The sequence below is a fragment of the Tachysurus vachellii genome, chromosome 15 (genome assembly GCF_030014155.1).
Source record: "Tachysurus vachellii isolate PV-2020 chromosome 15, HZAU_Pvac_v1, whole genome shotgun sequence".
NCBI lineage: Eukaryota > Metazoa > Chordata > Actinopteri > Siluriformes > Bagridae > Tachysurus > Tachysurus vachellii.
Window position 1 is genome coordinate 13,224,179 of NC_083474.1, and position 20,765 is coordinate 13,244,943.

Consider the following 20,765-nt stretch of genomic DNA (forward strand, 5'->3'; position numbering starts at 1 on the left):
TCCTGCTACTCATTATTAATGATAATAAGTTATCTATGTAAGAAACATAGCTCTAGATTGATTCTTCACAATCCTTGAATATTGCTTAAGGTGTGGACAGCAGTGCCAAAGCCCAAGGCCTCAAAGGAATGTGGAGGAACGGAAAAAGCAGATCTGTCCTATTGCCACCTCTAATTTGTTATACGAAATGACAACTGACCTTCTGCTGTATGCTTGGAAACAGGCTGTTCCAGCTGACCCGAGGGCAGAAAGCCGTCTCTGCCGTCAATGACAACACTGTCTCGTGACCTCCATTTAGAATAGAGGCAAACAGGGTTTCTCGCAAAAAGTTACAGATTTGGTTTGTCAGGGATCAGCAGAGAAGTAAGGCACAGTTTGCAAGCTGACTCTGTTCTCTCAGTTCCCTGCAGTTCAAATGGTATATCAGTGGTTGCTGTACAGCTCATAGTTTTCCCATCACGCTCTTTAATGCAAGGAATACATCCTACGTTTGTGGATTCTATTCCCTTGCTACAGTCAGTTTCAGGGGATAATTGGATTTCTCAATGGGTCATCGTGATGATAAAGAGTGTCTCGGGCAGTGAATGGACACCTTATTGACGGTCACAGCACATGGCAATAAGGCCTCACACATCATATACAACCACACACAGTGACACTCTCACACACACACACATATACATTACCTCATGGACACCAATTGGCATCTAACATTTCTACATTATGCCAGATTAATGATGATTATAGCAACTGAGACAGCCTTTTAAATACCACTCTAAAAAAGGGGTTTCAACCAGGAAGGTTCTTTGGTCTATCCTCCTGGTAGATCAGGTAATGGTTTTTGGTAGAACCCTAAATTAAAAGACCGTCCTTTTCCGAAATGGGTTCTAGAGAATTCTCATAGGAAAGTCGGAATTTTTAACTATTAAGAACCCTGAGAAAGCATTTTATTTCTCATCCAAGAGGCATGGATCCTTGCTGTAAACCAGGTTTAAGGCATGGTTAAATCTATAGCTATACTTATTTGCAATTCTTCTCAGATGGAGATGGAATGTGTCAAGCCTTCGGATATCCTGCCTAGAACTGAAACATTCATTGCGGGACTTCAGACTCCACTAGTCCACTAGTAATGGAACAGAACTCCCCATTGTTGTACTCTTTTTTGAGATTTGACACAGCTTTCAAGTTTAAAGAGTATTTTCATTTGGCCATGTAAAGTGATGTGAGAACACTCATTAAGATATAGAAAAACATAATACCATGAATTCTTGTTGTAAATTAGGATCAGGACCAAAAATGGTTAATTCTATATCTATTCTTGTATACTTATTCCACAATTCTGCTCATATGGAGACAGACGCAACGTGTAAAGCCTTCTTCTTTTTTGCCTTGAACCGAAACGCTCGCTACAAGGAGCCGTGACCTGCCAGCATGAAGATCAATCAATAGCACTTCATGCTAGATGGCTTTTCTGTGAAGACTGCAAGCAGCTGGTATTTGCCAGGTTACCTCTGCCCAGACTCAAACATCACTCACGTCCTGTCAGTCAAACCTGAGCACTGTTGCTCACTGTCATGCCAGACACCTGCTCATGGACAACTAAGGCTTGTGCTCTATAAAGAGAAGTAATGCTTGCAAGCGCACATCCTGCAGTGCTTTTTAACTTCAGACATTCAATTTGAAGTCTAGAGCTATTTCAGATGATGGAATGCAGTTCCTGACACCAAACTTCATTAATGAACTGCACATTTGGATGGCGCTAAAATCGGTTAAGTGCATAATTTTTCTCTGACCAAAATGTCAAATTAGGCTATGTATAAGGCAGTCAGCTTTTTCCTCTCTGCTCCAAGTGGTGGATACTATCATTATGGGAGCCCTGTCCCCTGAGGGTGAAAAATATTTAAAGCATTTAAACAGGGCTTGTGCTAAGTCCATGACTTGACGTGGCTGCTCCATCTACCTGCCTGACATTTCAAGTAATGGTCCCAGGAATCTGGCTCTCTCGGATACACTGACATATCTCTCTCGGCTGTGAAAATATTTGCTTTACTGTGTGGCCACAATTCAAGGAGTGGTGGAAATTTGTGCATCAAACTGACTTCTGCCCATGCCCATCAGCATATCTGATGGACTGTCATTGCGTTGCCCTTTTCACCACTGCAGGAGATCCGAATGCACTGAGTGGGTAGATGTGTCAGAATTTTTATTTTCCACACACAGGCTGGCAGCACTGATCTCGCCCATATGGCATGATTTTTGGCAAATCCTTAGAGTCTCAAGTGCCTTGTATGACATGAGATATTTATATGAAATGGGTGATGCTTGAAAGAAGAAGTGATCCTTTCAAAAATCACTTACCTGTGTCTGAAATCTTTATTTCTGTATCGTTTGATAAGAACAGCAGGAAAAAAGAAGGAAGATAATGAAAGCATTAGCAGCGGTTAGGATTGGCAAAGAAGTGTTAAAAGCATGTTAGTATTCAGCTCATGCAGGAAAGATATCAAAAATAGAAAATAAATATGAGAAATCAATGAGCATATTACCTATTCCAAAAGCAGAAAAATATAAAAGTATTTTAACCCCTTAAACTCCCTGGTTACATAAGTTGCTCCACAATTAGCCATTAGTTTAACTGCAGTTATTAAACAGTTAATAAGAGTCACTGCATTATGCTTTAAGATAAATAAGTTTTTTAATAATAAGTTAGGATTTTAAGGGGTTAATGTTACAGAATGGACAGAGCCAGAGAGAATACAGCTATAAGTTATATTCACACACACACACACACACACACACACACACACACACACACACACACACACACACACACACATATATGTATATATAGTGCGGTGTGTTTTACTCCATCTTCTGGTTCCACCATTTCAAAAACTCTCCACACCCGAGCCCATCCTATTTAACTCTGAGTAAAGCTCTCCGGATTTTAAGCGTAGCTGATATCCGCTATCTGTCAGGTAGCTTATCTCAGAGGTCTCAAAAATAATCAATAACTGTGTAGTGAGTGGGAGTATGTACTGTAGCAGACATGATGTACCTAAGCTCCAGAACACTGGTGACATTCCCAGTGGTGAAGATTCGACGGACGTAGTTAAAGTCACCCACAAATAAGCTGCCGTCTGAACCACAGGCCAAAGCTACAGGAGCTAGAAGCTTATTCCCATCAGCCAGACCGTTACAGCTTGGACAGGAGATGCTGCGCCTCCGCCCGTTACCCATGATGCTCCCGATGACTGGGGGCTGCTGGGAAATAAATACATTCTCCCCATTGCCCTTGTGCAGGATGCCTGTAGGAGATGACAGATGATGATGAAGCTAGTTAGGGTGTAAATGATGATAAAATGCATTAATGGAAAATAAGCAAGAGATACCAAAAAGCATTTAACAATAACACGTTATCAAATGTATGAGTGTATGAATTTTTTTTGGGAGTGCATTCTCTTCTTCCTAAGATAAGAGTGTAGTAAGAGAAGCCATGGGGTTTTACTGCAGATTCAATACAATTGAATTCAATTTAGCTTTATTTATAAAGGCATCCTCCTGTCATGGAGAAACAGGATTTCTGCTTCTCCAGGAGAAGGCATTTCATATTATTACCAGAGCTGAACGAAAGCAGATCAAGGGAAACTCACGTTTATTGGCCGAGTCTTCTCAGTCCATTCATGACATGCTTTTGTCAGGTTTACCTAAAATAACGTCTACTTACTATCACATCACTCCATCACTGCTTACTCTTTATGAGGAACTCAAACCCAGATTCATATTTTTATCACTTAACCTGAGTTGTGCATATTTTTTATCATGTTTGGCAAGAAAAGAGATCCCTTTAAAAAAAATGAATAATAATAAAAAATCATTCTGGGGACTTTAGCTTCCAGAGTTCAGAAGAAAAGCAAAATATGATTATAAATCCAATCCATGTCTCTGAGTGGATCAATATATCTGCTGCAGGGCTATGGTGAACATTTGCGTATAGTTTAATGTCATCATCTCTGGCCAATGAAAATGGTGGGATACTTAAAAAAAATCATGTTAAGAAAATAAAAACTGTGAGCAAAATTATTATTATTACATATTAGTAAAAATAAAAAGAAATATTGCAATATAAATGTAAATTGCATGTTCAACAAAATTCTTGTTTCCTTATGATCTTACATGCACTAACCCAGAATCTGCAACAACTCAGAGTTCAGCTCTACAGAGAAAATCAACCAGTGAAGCTGTAGTCAAATTTATTCTAGTCGGCTTATTTGTGAATAACAAACTCTCTCTCTGAGCATTGTGTATTCCATACATACAAATGAAATATACAGTAAACTGAGAGCGAGCGAGAGAGCCAAGTAGAAGAAGATTGAATGAAGGAGATATCTGATGGTGAGCCAGAATCAACTTCAGAGGAAGTCATCTTTCAGTGCAGTTTGTTCTTCCGCCGACTGGATTTGCTATCAGTGACTGATCGAAGTGCCACCTGCGCTCCACACGCGCCTGTAAGTACGCCTCATTTCCTGTGATGAGTGCGTTTGGACGTCAGTGAGAGAGCTTGCTCCTCGTTGCAAGTGCCGAGTTCGCGTAGCTCCCGTCTTTCAAAACCAATTCGGCAGAAGGATGAAAAGTGACCTCCCACCAAAAAGGCATAAAAAAGACAATAAAGAGAACCAGAGTGGACAAAATGGCCTTTTCATGTCAGAATGTCAGTGAAGTCCATGCAGCTGAAAGTGGAGGCTGGAGAAGTGTAGCATTAATTATCTGTCTACGAGTAAGTATTTATTTATATATCAGAAATGAATGTGAATCAGTGTGTAGACTTTTTATTGTATCAATCTGCATCTTTCAAACTGACCAAAATACAATTATTTGCATTTCCCATAAAAAGTCCTATTCCACTGGATTAGCCGAGAGTTATTACAAATAGCTATCAAATATATTTACATTTTAATAATATTTATATGTAATATTTAATACATATTGCACCCTTAAATATGTTTATCACACATGTCTTCTGTCTGCTCTTCTGTCTACTCTTCTGCTGTGTCACACTGTTGTCCCATTTTTTTTTGTTGCAACGTCCAATATACTGTATAAACTACATATACAATATAAACAATAAATAAAGCCGAACGGAGGAACGCTTGTAAGAAAACAAAACAAAAAAAAAACACGACTTAAACTGACTTACACCTGTTGGTGATTTGGGAATTAACAGCCTCATTACACAGGTCACTGGCCTTTATTTGATGAAAAGATTTTGTCCCTGGTGGCTCCTTTATTTCTGAATACCTTCAATTTTCAGACATTTCTCACATCTTTTTTTACTCTGGCTGTTGGGTCTGCATGCTGTTTTTGCTTTGCTACTGATTTAAATCATTGGCTTTCATGCATCAGCCCCTTTGAAAAATTCCAGTAAAAGTGTCCTGCATCACCCCAACGATAAATTCAGGAAATCGTGACCTGGTTGGTTACCATGTCATTCCTCCTGATTCTGGTTGGTGTTGACATTTAACCCTGTCTTGTTTAAAAAGAAAGAAAAAAGACTGTATGACTGGGATGTGTGCACGAGCTCACCGCTCTGAATGTTGAGCGCGTGGTGTTTGTCTATGCTCCAGCCCCCCAGGTTGGATGCTGTGCTCTCGTAGCCCTGCAAGATTGCTGTCCTCTTCTCCCACAGGATCATATCTGGACATGACTCATACTCAAAGCCCACAGACACTGTTGAATCACAGCACGCTAGAGTGAGCGTTTACTTGGAAATTTCCACAGTGTTACAACTGACGATGATCAGACATCTGACATAATGATATATTATAACAATATGCTTTTAATAACTGAGAAATAACTGAACTGAATTTAACCGGTCACTTTATGTATATAGATGTTAAATAATTATCCAATGCTAAAAGAGATTTGTAATATTAATATTCAATAGATCTGGCTAGATGAACCCCTTTATTTATTTATTAACTTATTTATTTATTTATTTATTTATTAATTAATTTATTAATTTTTGTAGTTATGAGACATACATTATTTCAAATGATTAATATAATAATAATAATAATAATAATAATAATAATAATAATAATAATAATAATAATAATAATAACAACAACATTATTATTAGTATTATTATTATTATTAATAATAATAATAATAATAATAATAATACTAATAATAATAATAATAATAATAATAATAATACTAATAATAATAATAATAATAATAATAATAATAATAATACTTAATAATTAATAATAATAATTTAGGATACTTGTTGGGAAAATTGGGTTGAAGAAAAAACGTAGGCTTAAGTGCAAGTCACATCACTCCAGTAGCTGTAAGTCATATAACCTTACACACTGAGAAACAAACTTAATGAAGCCAAATCACTTTTTCTTCTTTTAACCAATCACATGAAGATTCGCTCACCAAAAGCCTCGGACAAGCCGTACACCTTCTGGCTGTAGACATCAGTCTTGTCCCAAATGAAATCGTATGAGAGGCTGGGTGCTGCTGAGAACCACTTCCTGAAAAGTCGTCCCTCCACAGCCACCATGAGATGCACCTTCATCAGGCTGAAAGGGATGACCGCGTGGGTCAGCGTGACCCTCAGGACTGACTTATAACCTGCTGTGCGGCTGCTCAGATATCCCAGGCGCAAATCAGTTCCGGGAATACGCACGTCCTCTTGAAGAGCCTGCAGACGAGATGATGACAGATTAATCCAGTCCAAAAAGTTACTAAATCTCTAACAAAAAGATCAATAATGAACAAAGTCCAACATGTGCAACCTTCTGAGAGTTGACTTGGCACTAAAGCAGATGCTCACAGCTGGAATGCAAACAGGACCCCGATAACAAGACGTGAATAAACTCTGAATTGGCAAAATAAAAAACATTTCTGCTATGAAAGCCGTGTGAAACGAAATCACAGATAGACGTCAGCATTGAGGAAAAGCAGCGGAAGAGCAATGCTGGATCTCCCACAAAGGCCTAGTGCACAGAATTGATTGGTTCGTTAGTTTTCTCCTTACAATCTTTTTGACGCACACTGCAGTGCTCTCATTAAGTCACCACATGTAGCACTTTGCTTCTCAGACAAGACCAGAGCAATTAACACAGTCAGTGACTCCTTCACAAATGCACAGATAAAGAGGACGACAAAGAAAAAGAAGGGTGTCGGCTAAATTGTGCTCGTTTGTAAATCCTAATAATGACAGCAGCAGAGACTGCAGACTGTAAAAAATGCAGGACGGTGTAAAAAAACGAGTAAAAGATCACAGTAATCTGTGTGTGAGTGTGTGTGTGTGTGTTTATGTTTCTGTGAGTGAGTGCATGCCTCCAGGCCACTGAGAAGGAGTATGGGAAAGACAGTGTCTGATATTAATAGACCAGACTGCACTGCATGTTGCACAGAGCCATTAATCTTGTATAGCAAAGTGGGAGGCAAAATAATTAGAAGGAAACACATGGACACAGATACACACTCACAGACGAATACATGAAGGAATAGGCAGAAAAACACACAACACATTAGGAATTGTCATTCAGAAATGGATCAGCGAGCATATGGGCATATCTGCATCCGCAAACATCGTTTCATTGTCACGTTCACGAACACAAACACTTTAACCACCTGCACCGAAGCCCTTGTTGCCCTGCGACAAAGGAAATAATTATCTTTAAGGGAAAACATGCAGCTTTTCACTAGTGACTGCAAACTCTGCATACAGAAATTCAATAAGTGTCTGCTTTCTGCTAAACGTAATTATCCTTGCTCTGCAAAAAAGCTTGTGCCGTCAATGACACTGTGCATCTCCAACCAATTACAAAGCCCTGATGAAAGTGTTGCCACTAGCAAGAGCTGCTTCTCCATTCCAGCATGATGTATGCTCTATCTAATCTGCTTCCTCTGTACATGAGGGCACAGGGTGCTCTATCAGTGACTACAGCTGGCATGGAATGAATCACAGACGCAGTGCAATAGAGGGCATACAATCCATTTACAGAGAGCACTAAAGGGCCAGATGTGTTTTGTTCCGTCTGTTAAAAGCTAATAGCAACTGTTCATCTAATTAAAGCTCTCCCAGTGAGAATCTATACGGTTGCTAATGAACATTAAATGCAAAACAGTGGAAGATAAAGAGCAACACTGTCCACAGTGTCTAATATGATTTGGACATAAAAAAAAAGCAAAGAGATTTAGATTTAGCCAGCTCAAATATCCTGGTGTCCTGTGGTGTGTTTTTACATCCTCTAGTAAGGACAAACTCAGGTCTCTTCTTTATGACTTAAAAGCAAATAGCAACTATTAGTCTAGTCTCAGAAAGAAAAAAGGTGTGGTGGTCTAGGATAGCATTAAAAGCTCAATGCTGCTTAAGAAAACATGGACAGTCCCTAGTGGTCCAGGGGCTCAATCTAGCCCACTCACTGCTGAGGCTCAGGTTCGATTCCTGGGCAAAGAACCAACCCAGCCACTGGATTGGTGGATTTGCTGTGGTGACCCTGAACAGGAAACAACTGAAGGACGACAACATTAAAAAACAAATATATATCTAAATATATCTCAAGAATAAATGTTTTCATTTACTCTGAGACACCCAAAGCTAACCAAAGGATCTTTAAATAAAACATAAAAAAAACAAGAAACAAAACTGATGCTCATGCTGCTGCTGATCACACAGCAGATGAACATGTTTGGGAGGAAGAGATGTCCGCAGTCTTCCGCATAAATGAGCTCATAGATACCCGTGATTGGCTAGCGCCGCTGTGAGTGATAGAGGTGAGAAAGAGCATGTCATCCCTCACAAGGCTTATATTGCTTCATGTGACTCCTTGACACGGATGGATACACCATCACCGGAATCTGAACTTGTGACCTCTTGATCTCAGGGTCAGCGTTTTTCTGCTGCACCCCCCACGAGCCCTGTAGAAATGATTTATTTACACTTTAAACCTGCCTGGATTTTCTGCAAAGATCATATTCTGTAAATAAGGAGCCAGCTTGACAATCTTGATGTAGACTATGAAAAAAAAGGTGCTTTCTAAAGTTTTTATGAGGATTATATTTTATTTATTGCATATTAGATGAAATGCAATTAAATCAGCAAATTGCTGCTGATTTGAGTCAATCAGTGCAACTGGAATAGAAAGCTAAACCTTTCTTCTGCTGGTGAGATATGTGTAAGTGTCAAGAAAACCTGTATGTTTCACGACTGTATGTGGCAGAACATGTCAAAATTTCCCAGAGTGTCACATAAATATGCTTCTAGATGCACATACTTCAGTAGCAGAGAATTCACTCACAATTTAATAAAAAAAACTAACATTAAATGCAAAGCATAATAGAAAATACAGAAAAATGCAAATGAAAGCAAAGAAGCTGCTTCCTGGTTGTGAAATAATAACAATAATATCAATAATAACAATATAATAATGTATGGCATTAGTTTCTGGTATAATTTAATCATTTATAGGTGCCACAAGGTGGTTTTATTTATATTCTACCCTGTGTGAATCCCAGCCCAGGATGCCTACAGTTTCTGCTGAACACATGGGTTGTCTGATATGTTTTTGAAGGATATAGAGCCTTTGTGAGCGTCTCATAAAACGGTGAACTGCAGTGAGTTGTGTGACTTCCTGTCTTGACTAACAGGAAAAAGAAAATGAATAGAAAGAAGGATCGGAATCCTAGAGAAATACTTCAACACGAACGCTCCAGATGTTATAAAACTGGTATTAAATACACATATGCCATAAGCGCGAATTGTAGTTTTCTATAAATACATTCACGATCCAATAATGTCATCATTTTTCTATGTTTGATGATGCCATAAGCAATTTATAGGAAGATAAACCTGCTAGAAATTCATAGGCAAGCAGATGTGGGAGTTTTATCACTTTTTAAAAACATCTTTAAACGATTTCATCTAACAAAACATACGCTCTGATTATTTATTTATTTATTTATGTATTTATTTATTTTTGCCAGCTTACTGTGTAGTAACTGGATGTAAGAATTACCGACACCTCAATGCAAAAGGAGAAGGAATCAGCTTTAGGAAGAGGACCTCAGATAGAACCGTGTAGTCATTTTATGATGGATTTTAAGCAGAAGTTGGAGGCAGACACGCTGGTAGGTTCATTTTTAAGATCAGATTTTGATTTGAATTTAATTGCATTTTTTAACAAGTGTGTAGAAGATCTGAATAAATCTTTCTGCTTTACTCAAATTTCCAGTTAATTTAATCAGAATATTGACACTGCAGGTCTATATTTATTCACAGCACCAGCAATGCATGGCATTGGTAATCAAACCTACTTTGTGAATATGAAATGGATATAAAATGGGCTGAAGTTATTGTGGGTAAAGTCACATCTCTCTACAGATGTGTCCACTGGTTGAACTGGTGAATCTTTATGTGATGGGAAAGGTGATGTTTGAACTAGTTAACAATAGCATCTAGGTTTCGTCTCAGTTCAGTTTTGGTAAATAAGAGTTTTTTGGGCTCTTCATAGATTGTCACTCACCTGGATCTCAGGTACGACGATGCCTCTGTCCTGACAGGCCGAGGCGAAGGCGGTGAGAGGAGCGGGCAGAACTATGGGACTGGGGCGTGTGAAGCTGCTGAGGTCACAGCTGGGGATGTCGTTCACTTCGTGCCGCATGACCACTGTGTCCATGACAAAGAAGCGAGACCATGGCAACCACAGCGTGTGCTCTTGCATGATGAACGGCGCACGCTCGAAGCGCAGTGCTACAGCCACGCCTCCGCTGGAGAGCAGGTCAAAACTGCAACAGAGTCAGAAGATTACTGTGCTTTAGTGCAGCTGTCACTCTAACATTCCACTGAGAGCCTGGATCGCTTCCATCACACCAGAAGAACAAAAAGACAATGTTCACTCACTCTGTCACACCAATCATTTCTTGTTTTAGTGCATGTAGGGATCTGTAATGGTTTTACCACTTGTGGATTTTGACATGCTTCTTTTCACGATACAATCTGCTCAGTACGTGCACCGTTTTCAACAAAACATCAGCGCAATAGATGCAGTGTGATTAAGAACATTACAAATTCAATACTCACCCCATTAATTAAACATACAAAATGTTACATTACATGCTAATGCAATGATTCGGCATGCAATCGCATTACAATAACACAATTCATTTTTTTGAACGTGTCAACACTAGGCTTTTTATAAACAACATATTCGAACTCTATCCTAGGCACCCTAAGGGGATTTAATTGTGATTGTAATTAATTATGCATTAATTATTGCTGAAAAGAACGAGGCTCCAACTATTCAGAGAGCTTGTTTTTTAATCTACTGGCTTCACAGTATGCTGTAAAAACAATAAGCTTCTGGCTCTTTGAAAGATTGAGCTTTTTAAATCTAAATTAATATAACCATTTAAAAGGGTGGTGCTGAAAACAGTTTTTTTTATTTATTTATTTATTTATTTATATTTTTTTTATTGGAAATTAAACGGGCACAGCCCTGCCACTGCTGCACCATATAATTGTAGCTTCACTGTGCAGCAAAGCCACAGAGCAATGAAGCATCTGCATTGAGTTTTTTAGGTTTTATTTCAAGCTCCCTAAAAAAAAAATGATTACAGAGATACTCAGACATCATTCTAATCTTCAGCAATATCACCCTCCAGACTCAGATCTGGGGAGCGGTATCGGAACGTCAATGATAGCGATTCTTCCATAATACAAGGGATAAAATAAAACAATGCAAAATATGTAAAAATATAGGCACATTACATTCCTTGATTAAATAGTGACAATTACCGTTTAATGCAAAAACTGAATATTAGTTTATGAATACGACCGTTTCTCGTTTTGTTGTGGTGCTTCAGACGACAGATTTTGACTAACGCCACAAATTCTGAACACTGAAATTTGATGCAAAGAATAAACAAATGTTTTTTCTGTATAACTGTCTTTAAATAAATATTGTCAATCATGTCATGTCATCTGTTCACTAATCAGGTCCAACGATGGTAAATAATATAAATAAATAAAAAAAAATCAAAGAAAGTCTGTAAAAACCTCCCTTCCGAAGCTTGTGCCTCTAACACTGTAACGTGTCTATGATCTGATCAGCTGCATGAAGTGAAATGATTTACACGAATGCATAAAACTGGTTGAGCTGAAACAGGAAATCTGATAGAGAAACATAAAATAAAAAATAAAAAACAGGACGTTTTCCCCTATATTTATTGGCTCTTCTAATTTTTTAAATTACATACATACTTAGATTTTAAGTATGCAGTTTATTCTGGTGAAATACTTTTGCATCAGGTCTGCTAGTATGAAATAAGAGAATAATTATAAGAGAGAATCCCCAAACATGTTCTCTCCGCAGGTCAGATAAATGTTCTGCACTTCACAACAATACCATGAAGGTGTAGTAGAGAAGACTAAAGAAAAATGTGAAAAGTTATTGAGTCAGCTCAGTAAAAACACAGCCTAAAAAAGGACATCTTTAATGTTACCTTTGAGCACAAAAGACAAATTAATATTGGTGATCAGAGAAAATTCATCTGTCCACTTTATTGTGAAGTATGATTTTTAAAAAGCACACATTCTGGGGAAAGAGGAAACAAGGTCAATGAGTGGATATTGTATGAATTACAATATCACTTATTGACGTATTTATTGATAGAGACTCTAAAAGCTCTTTATTCTATGTCACTTTTGTAAAGGTGTCTGCCGAATGCCATAAATTTAAATTTATGTATGATACAATATGACTCATAAAATAGACTCAAATAAAAAAAATAAATGCACTAATTTTCCTAATAAATAAGCAAAAACAGCACACACATTAACACGTATTTCCAGAGCATCTATTGTACACCTGCATTGCACAACTACTGCTCTTAATAAGCCATTAGCAGAAGGTGATGTGGAAACCCTGGGGAGGACGCTGGGACAGTGTGGTCGTGAATCTCCAGGCCTCCAATTTAGAGAGTGAATGTGCAGCCAAACCCTCACGCTGCCTGGGCATTAATTCACCTACATATCCCTACAGACTGTCTTCTGATACATAGTGTTCATTGGCTGAGTCTGTAAACAAAGGTCTACTCTGCCCTTGCCATGGTGCCCTTGCTAAAATGGGACTCTGTGTGTGTGTGAGTGTGTGACATAATAGAAACATGCGTGCTTTCATGCTGCCTCTAAGCCTGTGGCGATCTGCAGTCACAGCCGGTCACACACACAAAGCCCAGCCGGACACATGCACATAAATCGCACACCTACAGGCTGCAGTGCCGATCAATGAGGCCTGTTATTAATCACAAGAAGCACCTCAGGCTGAAGAAGTGACACACACTTTAATTCTCCACAGCATCACTCTCTCTGTTTAGGATTTCATCGGGGAAGCGAGTGAACCCAAAGGGGTTAACTGGATTAGACCACTAACATGAATAATCGGTCCGGCTCGGGCCGGCTACATTGCCTGCAGTCTGCTCGTTGACGCAATGACTGACTGATTGCTTTCATGTCCCCTTCAGGGAATAAACATGACTCCATGTGTACGTTCAGAAATCTTTCTAACACCCTGCAGAACATGCCTAAAGCTACACAGGAGGCACTGATCGCAATTAAACACTATTTATACATCTGGGTTCAACACGTGGATTCTATAAAGCAGTTTGAATAAAGATGGTGATCCAGTCGAGAGCATCTCTGGAAAAATTACACACAAATCTACTTTCATGATCTGTGTTAGCTTTTGGTTTGTGAGGTTTTATTATATGATACTAAGGTTGGTTGCAAATAATATGGGTCATATTAGCTACATGCTAATTGATGTCATACTTCAGAGAAGCAAAGCCACTGACCTCATACTGCAAGCATGATCAATTCATACTGGCTAAAATACTCTTTTTTTTGAGGACTTTTTTGGTAGATATATGAGTGTGAATGAATTGCAGCCTAAAGGTGCATATGAGATTCCATGAATAAAGTTCATTCAAGGCAAAATGTTCATCCTTTTCAGTTTGAGGCATGAACTAAACAAATGATGTTGATTTAGAATAAAACTCATTGTTACCCCGAGTATGTGTATGTACATATATTAAACAGTAGCCTAACTTTTGCTATTCTGTATATTTGCTAACGCAAGCTTTTCTTTCAGCTGTAGTCAGCACATAAGTAACTAATGTAAAAAAAAAAAAAAAAAAATCTAAAATTCTATTGCTGTCAGGTTTTTCTGCCATACAATGACTACAAGCTCTCTGTAAGTATGAGAAGTCCATCTAAGATACAGTTCTTAGCCAACAAGAGATGTAGGTTATTCGAGTAATGTTTACCTTCTGTTCTAGTAGTGTGTCAGAGTAACAATAGCCTGAAAAATACTAAAAAAAGTAAATATATACATAAAAAAGGTATAAAAAAAAAGTGGTAACCTAGCTAGTTAACAGGATGGCTAGATAATTAGCTGCTTTTGTATTGCTTTAATGCTAGTAGCTAGCTACATGTCTAACTTTCTTTTATACTTTAAGCAGATCAACTACATAAGATACTATGGATATTTTAGATTTAAATATTTCAATCTGACACACAAGACCATGCTCAAGTAATGCAGCTAACCACAGGCGTAATTTCCGGCAGTGAGCAAGATCTATTATTTCAGGCTAAAGCAGATTGGTGTTACACCAGAAATATGAATGAGATTGATTTTCCAAGCCTGAGTGTAAGCTTATTTGCCTTTTTTTGTGTCACTCCCCTCACCACTGTCAGATGAGAGCTTACTCATTACTCATTCCTTACTCAAGGAATGACTCTCTGTGGTCAGTGTTAGTCTTGGTTGAGTCGGAGGAACTGTTTCAGTAGAGGGTTAGAGGAAGGAGACTGGTAGAAAGAAGAAGGGCTTAAAGAATGAAGAACACATCATAAAAATGAGTGAAGGCAGCCTTCCTCCATTTCTAAGTGGCTGAACAGGTGCATTTGTGATTTCACGCCGTGCTGAGCATGTTTCGCTAGGCTTGACTACAGAGCAGTGGGAGAGAGGCAGTATTTACACGAGAGAGAGAGAGAGAGAGAGAGAGAGGAGTAAAGAACTGGTAGATGGAAAGAAAAATAGAGCAGTGAGAGAGAGAAGAGAGAAGAGAGAGAGAGAGAGAGAGAGAGAGAGAGGGAGAGAGAGAGAGAGGAGTAAAGAACTGGTAGATGGAAAGAAAAATAGAGCAGTGAGAGTGAGAAGAGAGAAGAGAGAGAGAGAGAGAGAGAGAGAGAGAGAGAGAGCAAAGATAGAGTGGGAAAGGGGCAGAGAAAGAGTAAGACAGAGTAGAGAAGGGAAGAGAGTAAATGTGTGAGATAGAGGGATGCAATAACAGTAGCTGGAAGAAAATGATCAGCTGAAGTCGGTAACTAGAGGATGTAGAGGTTTCGAGTGGTAGCAGGAGGACGGCATTTCAGCTGAGGAAATGACAGAATGATAGATAATAAACAAATAGATCAGAGTAGAGCGGTGCTGAATGAAACAGGAAAAAACAGAACCAGGAAAAGATGCTCAGATTAAAAGGTGTGTTTCTGTGTCGGGTGGAAAGGGTTCATGAGATTTGTGTTTGCGGATGTGTCTGTGTGTGTAATTGAAAAATTAAATTTGAATGGGCTACTGTACAATGCAAAATTCATCACTTTCTGTGTCAGCAGGATTTAAAGGTGCAATCGGTGATTTCTGTTCACTTTTTTGCTTGTAATATTTGATTCCACTCCGGGGCAAATCTTTTCTACAAACTGGTTCTATAATTGTGCGGACCACCAACATCCAACCAATCAGGACAAAGAGGCGTGTCCACTTTTCTGTCAATAACAGCAATTTGGAAAGGTTCACCTCTAGCACAGGAGTGGAGTCATTCTAGACAATCCACATCCATCAATCCAGGACATAACTTTGAAGGGAAAACTGAAGGGAAAGGCTGTACTGTTTGAATTTAAAGTTTCTCAACAGCTAGCTTTCATTAACATCACTGATAATACCTTTTACGGCTAACCAGGTGCTATAACCTGTCTAAACAGACATTCCTCAGAGATGCACCACTGGGTCTCCTGCAGGAGATTTCAGCAGGTTTTTGTGGAGCCTCTCTTTAACCCTTTGATCCGTTGCTGTCTTCCTCCTCTCCAAATATCTTTTCCACAGCTTTGAGGTGTGTTTGGAGATGCTGCGCATCATACGTTACTCGGTGGCCTTTTGACTCTCTGTGTATACTGTATATCACAATAAATAAAACATCTCATATCTGAACAGACAGGATACAACCTGAGCTAACATTTGATTTTGATGGAAGCTACTCGAGTGTTGCTGATTTGAAAAATCCATCCCTCTATGTTCCCTCCAACACGCTGTCCCTGCAATACATTTCTGTACAGTGTCTTGGCTAGAACACCAGAATGCTAGTGTGAGAGGAGATTAGAGGAGATTAGCAGGTCGCTACAGATGCCTCCATGCTCTGATCAGTATGGATAGAAGTAGTCATTTTTATTTTTACAGAACCAACCTCACCTTAAAGCCATAGATTACTGAAGCTGCCAAAATGTCAGGAAATGTGTCTTTGCCAAATAATAAAGTATATAAAAGTAATATATCAGCAATCATTTGAAGACTTTGGCAGGAAAGAATTAGTATCGGGTCCATGGCTAACAGAGTTAGTTCCTCAGGAGCTCTCGGTTGCAAAAATATAAAATGTTGTAGAAATGACATTATTTACATCTACATTATTTACTGTCCAGTGTCACCCAAATGAGGATGAGGTTCCTATCTTAGTCTGGTTCCTCTCAAGGTTTCTTCCTCATATCATCTCAGGGAGTTTTTTTACTTGCCATCATTGCCTGGCTTGCTCATTAGCAATAGATGTTAGCGATATATATTAATTTGAAACTTTATTCATTTATTTTTATATTTTTCTGTATCTGTATTTCTGTAAAGCTGCTTTGAGACAATATGAATGGTTAAAAGTGCTAGACAAATAAATTGAATTGAAAGTATATACAATAATAATGAATAATATCATTTTGTTTATAAAGCTCCTTTCAGGGGTCCCAAGGAAGCGGTATAGATACATCAAATAACATAAACCCACGCAAAAGTAGTTATCTTATAAAACAGTTCCACTGAAATTTAAATAAAGGCAAATAAATAAAAGAAACAGTAATACAATTTAAAAAAAGAGGAAAGATGCAGGATTATATAACTATGAGACAGCAAACTAAAATGTAGAAAGCACAAGAAGACAAGATGCAAATGAGTTACTGGGTGGGTGGAAAAGCAAGCGGAAAAGATGGGTTTTTATTTGTGTATTAAAAAGATTGAAGGGAAACGCAAGCATAGAGAAATCCAATTAATTAAGCTATGAGTATTAAGGCAAGAACAACGTCAATCCAAAATATGATGGCTAATATATGTTAATGCTTTAAATACATTAAAAGTGTAATGAGAACTTGCTAGTTGTTCATGGGTTTATTGGTGGAAAAGTGAAAGCTTGGTGGAAAAGAGGAAAACTTTGAATAAGTAAAACTTGACGTTATCAGCATTCGTGTTACTAATTTTGTACGCCTTAAAATAAAGGTTATCTTAAAATATACCTCATATTCTTCAAGATGGAGGCTATTAAAGAAAAACTAGCTTAGACATTTGACCTTGTCCTGACCTTGACCCTGTCTAGATCAATTGCACAATCTATTCATCTCGTTCTTAAGGATGTTGGATGGATGCACGGACACGCTCGTGAATGGATGGATGACAGATGGGTGGACACGCGGTGAGTCGGACGGATAAGCCAATAATACAATGATTCCTCCACCTTGTGTCAAAGGCATTTTTGAAAATATAAAACAGAATGGTGAACTTAGCCCCTGCTTGTAATCTCTAAAAATCATCTTTTACTTGCACTCACGCTTGTGTACTCACATATAGTATCGGGAGGATTCCCAAGCAGATAAACTTTCTTTATGTCTGTTTCCATTAATATGATATACAGGATCATTTACAACATTACAACAGATTGCTTTAAAACAAAATGAGCTGATCTAGGTCACCTCGATAAGATGCTAACAGCACAACAGGGATCGATATTTACAAAGAATATCCTACCTGCCATCCTGCCTGGTGATGGTGTAGCCGTAGGCAGGGTTGTTGATGAAGCTGATGTTCACTCCCACCAGCGGAGTTCCGTCAGATGTGACCACTTGCCCTCGGATGACGCAGGCGTGACTGCAGAGAGACGTGAGCACAAAGCCAGAGAGTCAATCCGAAACTCTGCCATATGATATTCCTCCCACATGCAGACACATAGTGGCACTGTGCACCTCATGTTACCCCATTTCTAATTGCGTAAATAATGAATTCAACCCAGCCGACAGCTCAGAGGAGACCACAGTGGGGTTCCTGGCCTTGAAGGAAAAAGAGATAATGAGAAGAAGAAAAGGGTGTTCATAGAGAATGCTTTATACTTTCATCCTCATTAAAAGAGGGTCTTCTGAGAGGAGAGAGGACAACAGTGCGGGGCCGAATTGGTGATTTCAGCCACTCTACTTGAGTTGGAAATGATCTTGCAGTCGAAAGATGTTATCTGTCACCTTGGCCGAGACGAGGCTTACGAATCAATATTAAAAATCAATCAAACACTTCTAATAGTTCTGAACTTGCAGCAAGAGGCTTAACTACAGGATACAAGTGTTATGAAGTTCAATGTCACATGAAGTAGAGCTTACTGGATACTTCATAAGATATTTAGCAAGTAAACACACTGTACATCAAGTAGGCTTTTATGCCTGTGTTATGTCCAGCGGGTCTCACTGGTGTCATTTAAGAAGCTTGATAAAGTACAAATAAAAACATCAGGCCCTATCAGACTGAAGAAGAGTTAGCTCTTAAATATTTGCCACGTAGCGGAAACAATTAACACTGGTGTGTAAAAGGGCCGCCCTCGTCGTGTCCTTACTGCAGGCAAAATCATTCACCTAACAAGATCCTGGTCCCATGGAGCAGGGCTTTATGCTAATTTAGGCGGCTTTTCTCCTTCAACAGTCCTTGATTTAGCTTTGCTTCTTTATAAACAATATTACCACAAGCAGTCCAAACCCAAACCCATGAAAGACTTGTGGTGTGATATGAGAAAAAATAAAGAAAGGAAGAGAGTGCAACAGTGTGTCACAGCCAGTTATTCATGTTTTAGTGGTCTTTTATTATGGAGATCAACAGAAGTGGAACTATCTCCATGCATGGCAGGGCATGGCTGAGCAGGCCTTGTTTAGAACTGATACTGGTGATAATGAAGGATTTTAATATTGATATTAAACAGAGACGCAGAGAGAAGGAGATAGGAAGAGAAAGAGACAGACAGAGAGAAAGGGAAAGAGAAATGTGAATGATCACAGCAGTGTAAAAAAAACCCTCAGCAAACTTCATGAAGTGCAGGAAACTGGAGGGTTTATTTATGGAGAGGTTTACTGGTTCAAAGGGACACGTCACAACAACAGATCTAGTGCGGCTCTAACTCTGCTGTGCTCTGCAGGAAAGCTGAAAGCAGTTGGACTTTTCACTGCCACTAATGGGCAAAATAATAACACATTTCAACTGGAGTTGAAGTGCAGTAAAACAACACATGGGGAGATGCTGACAGTCTCATTATTTCAAAAGGAAATAAACTGCGTGCTGGATCTGCCTTGATCTCAGACGTAGACTTTAGCCAAAAGAAGTATTATCAAATCTTCTTTGGTTAAATTTATATCTAAAAAAAATCTGCTGTGTTAACTAGTGCTATTTGTTCACCAATGTTTACTGTTTTAACCTAAAACCGATACCGTGATGCTACAAACCGAGAACACTGGAGGAACATTCAAAAAGGTTCTGTTACAGAAATCTGTTCCAGATGTGCAACTAACATGAATAAAACGCTCACCATTAGTTTAACCATTAGTGATTAGATCATGCCTATAATTAAGACAATTGGGTATGTTTTTGTCTTGTAGTGGATCTTCACGTTACCAATTTTGCCTGGACTACGGAGACTTATCGTTAACTTATCGAATCTGCATATGTCTTTGTCTGTTTGCCTTTTGTTACCATTGTTAACAAAAAAAGTGTTACGTTCTCAGTTCTACACAACGGTAAGAGTCGCTGAATTATGGGCTAAAATGTTTTAATACATTTATCAGCTTTGCCGCTATTTTTATTATTTTTTTAACAGTATATTAACAATGCAATCCTCTGAAAACCTTCTCTTGGTTAACTTCAGGACAGCGCTCCTCCAGGTGACGACCCTGGCTTCAGACCCTTTTCTATTACTTGCGTACGGACAGATTTTACAAGTGCAGCATCTTTCCAAAAGAAGCTGCCTCATCATTACCTCAGCCAATTACTTTTAAAGCGCAGGAGAACAAACACATAAAGCATGCCGCAGCCCTCATTAGAAGTGCATTAACATGCATAAGAGTTTCTCTTTAGCACGGCTATATGCCAGCTTTCTAAAATCAGCTAAATGGAGAAGAATAAAATGAAGAGTGTTCTTTATCTCCCTCATCTCCTATATCAAACAGGACAAATCTCCCTAACTGTAGTGAAAACACACTGATATCAGTTGCCGCAGCATGGCTGTAGATCTCATGTTATGTTATGTTGCATGTTGTCTGCAAACATGTGAAACAACATAAAATACTGGAAATAACAGAAGAAGAAAAAACACTGTGTTGCACTGTTGCTTTTTCAGCCACATGCTCTCAAATGATGCAGTCT

General features: G+C 38.7%; 1 protein-coding gene across 1 annotated transcript in view; it reads right to left on the reverse strand.

Moving 5' to 3' along the window:
• The window catches only part of tenm4 (teneurin transmembrane protein 4), a 188,289-nt gene that overhangs the window by 35,377 nt on the left and 132,147 nt on the right, over window positions 1–20,765 (reverse strand). Inside the window, exons 18-23 of the mRNA XM_060888390.1 lie at window positions 18,123–18,242; window positions 10,542–10,803; window positions 6,442–6,709; window positions 5,581–5,724; window positions 3,056–3,305; window positions 2,359–2,379 (exon numbers count right to left, since the gene is read on the reverse strand). Coding sequence (XP_060744373.1) covers window positions 2,359–2,379; window positions 3,056–3,305; window positions 5,581–5,724; window positions 6,442–6,709; window positions 10,542–10,803; window positions 18,123–18,242 — 1,065 coding nt within the window. The remainder of the gene's footprint in view (window positions 1–2,358; window positions 2,380–3,055; window positions 3,306–5,580; window positions 5,725–6,441; window positions 6,710–10,541; window positions 10,804–18,122; window positions 18,243–20,765) is intronic.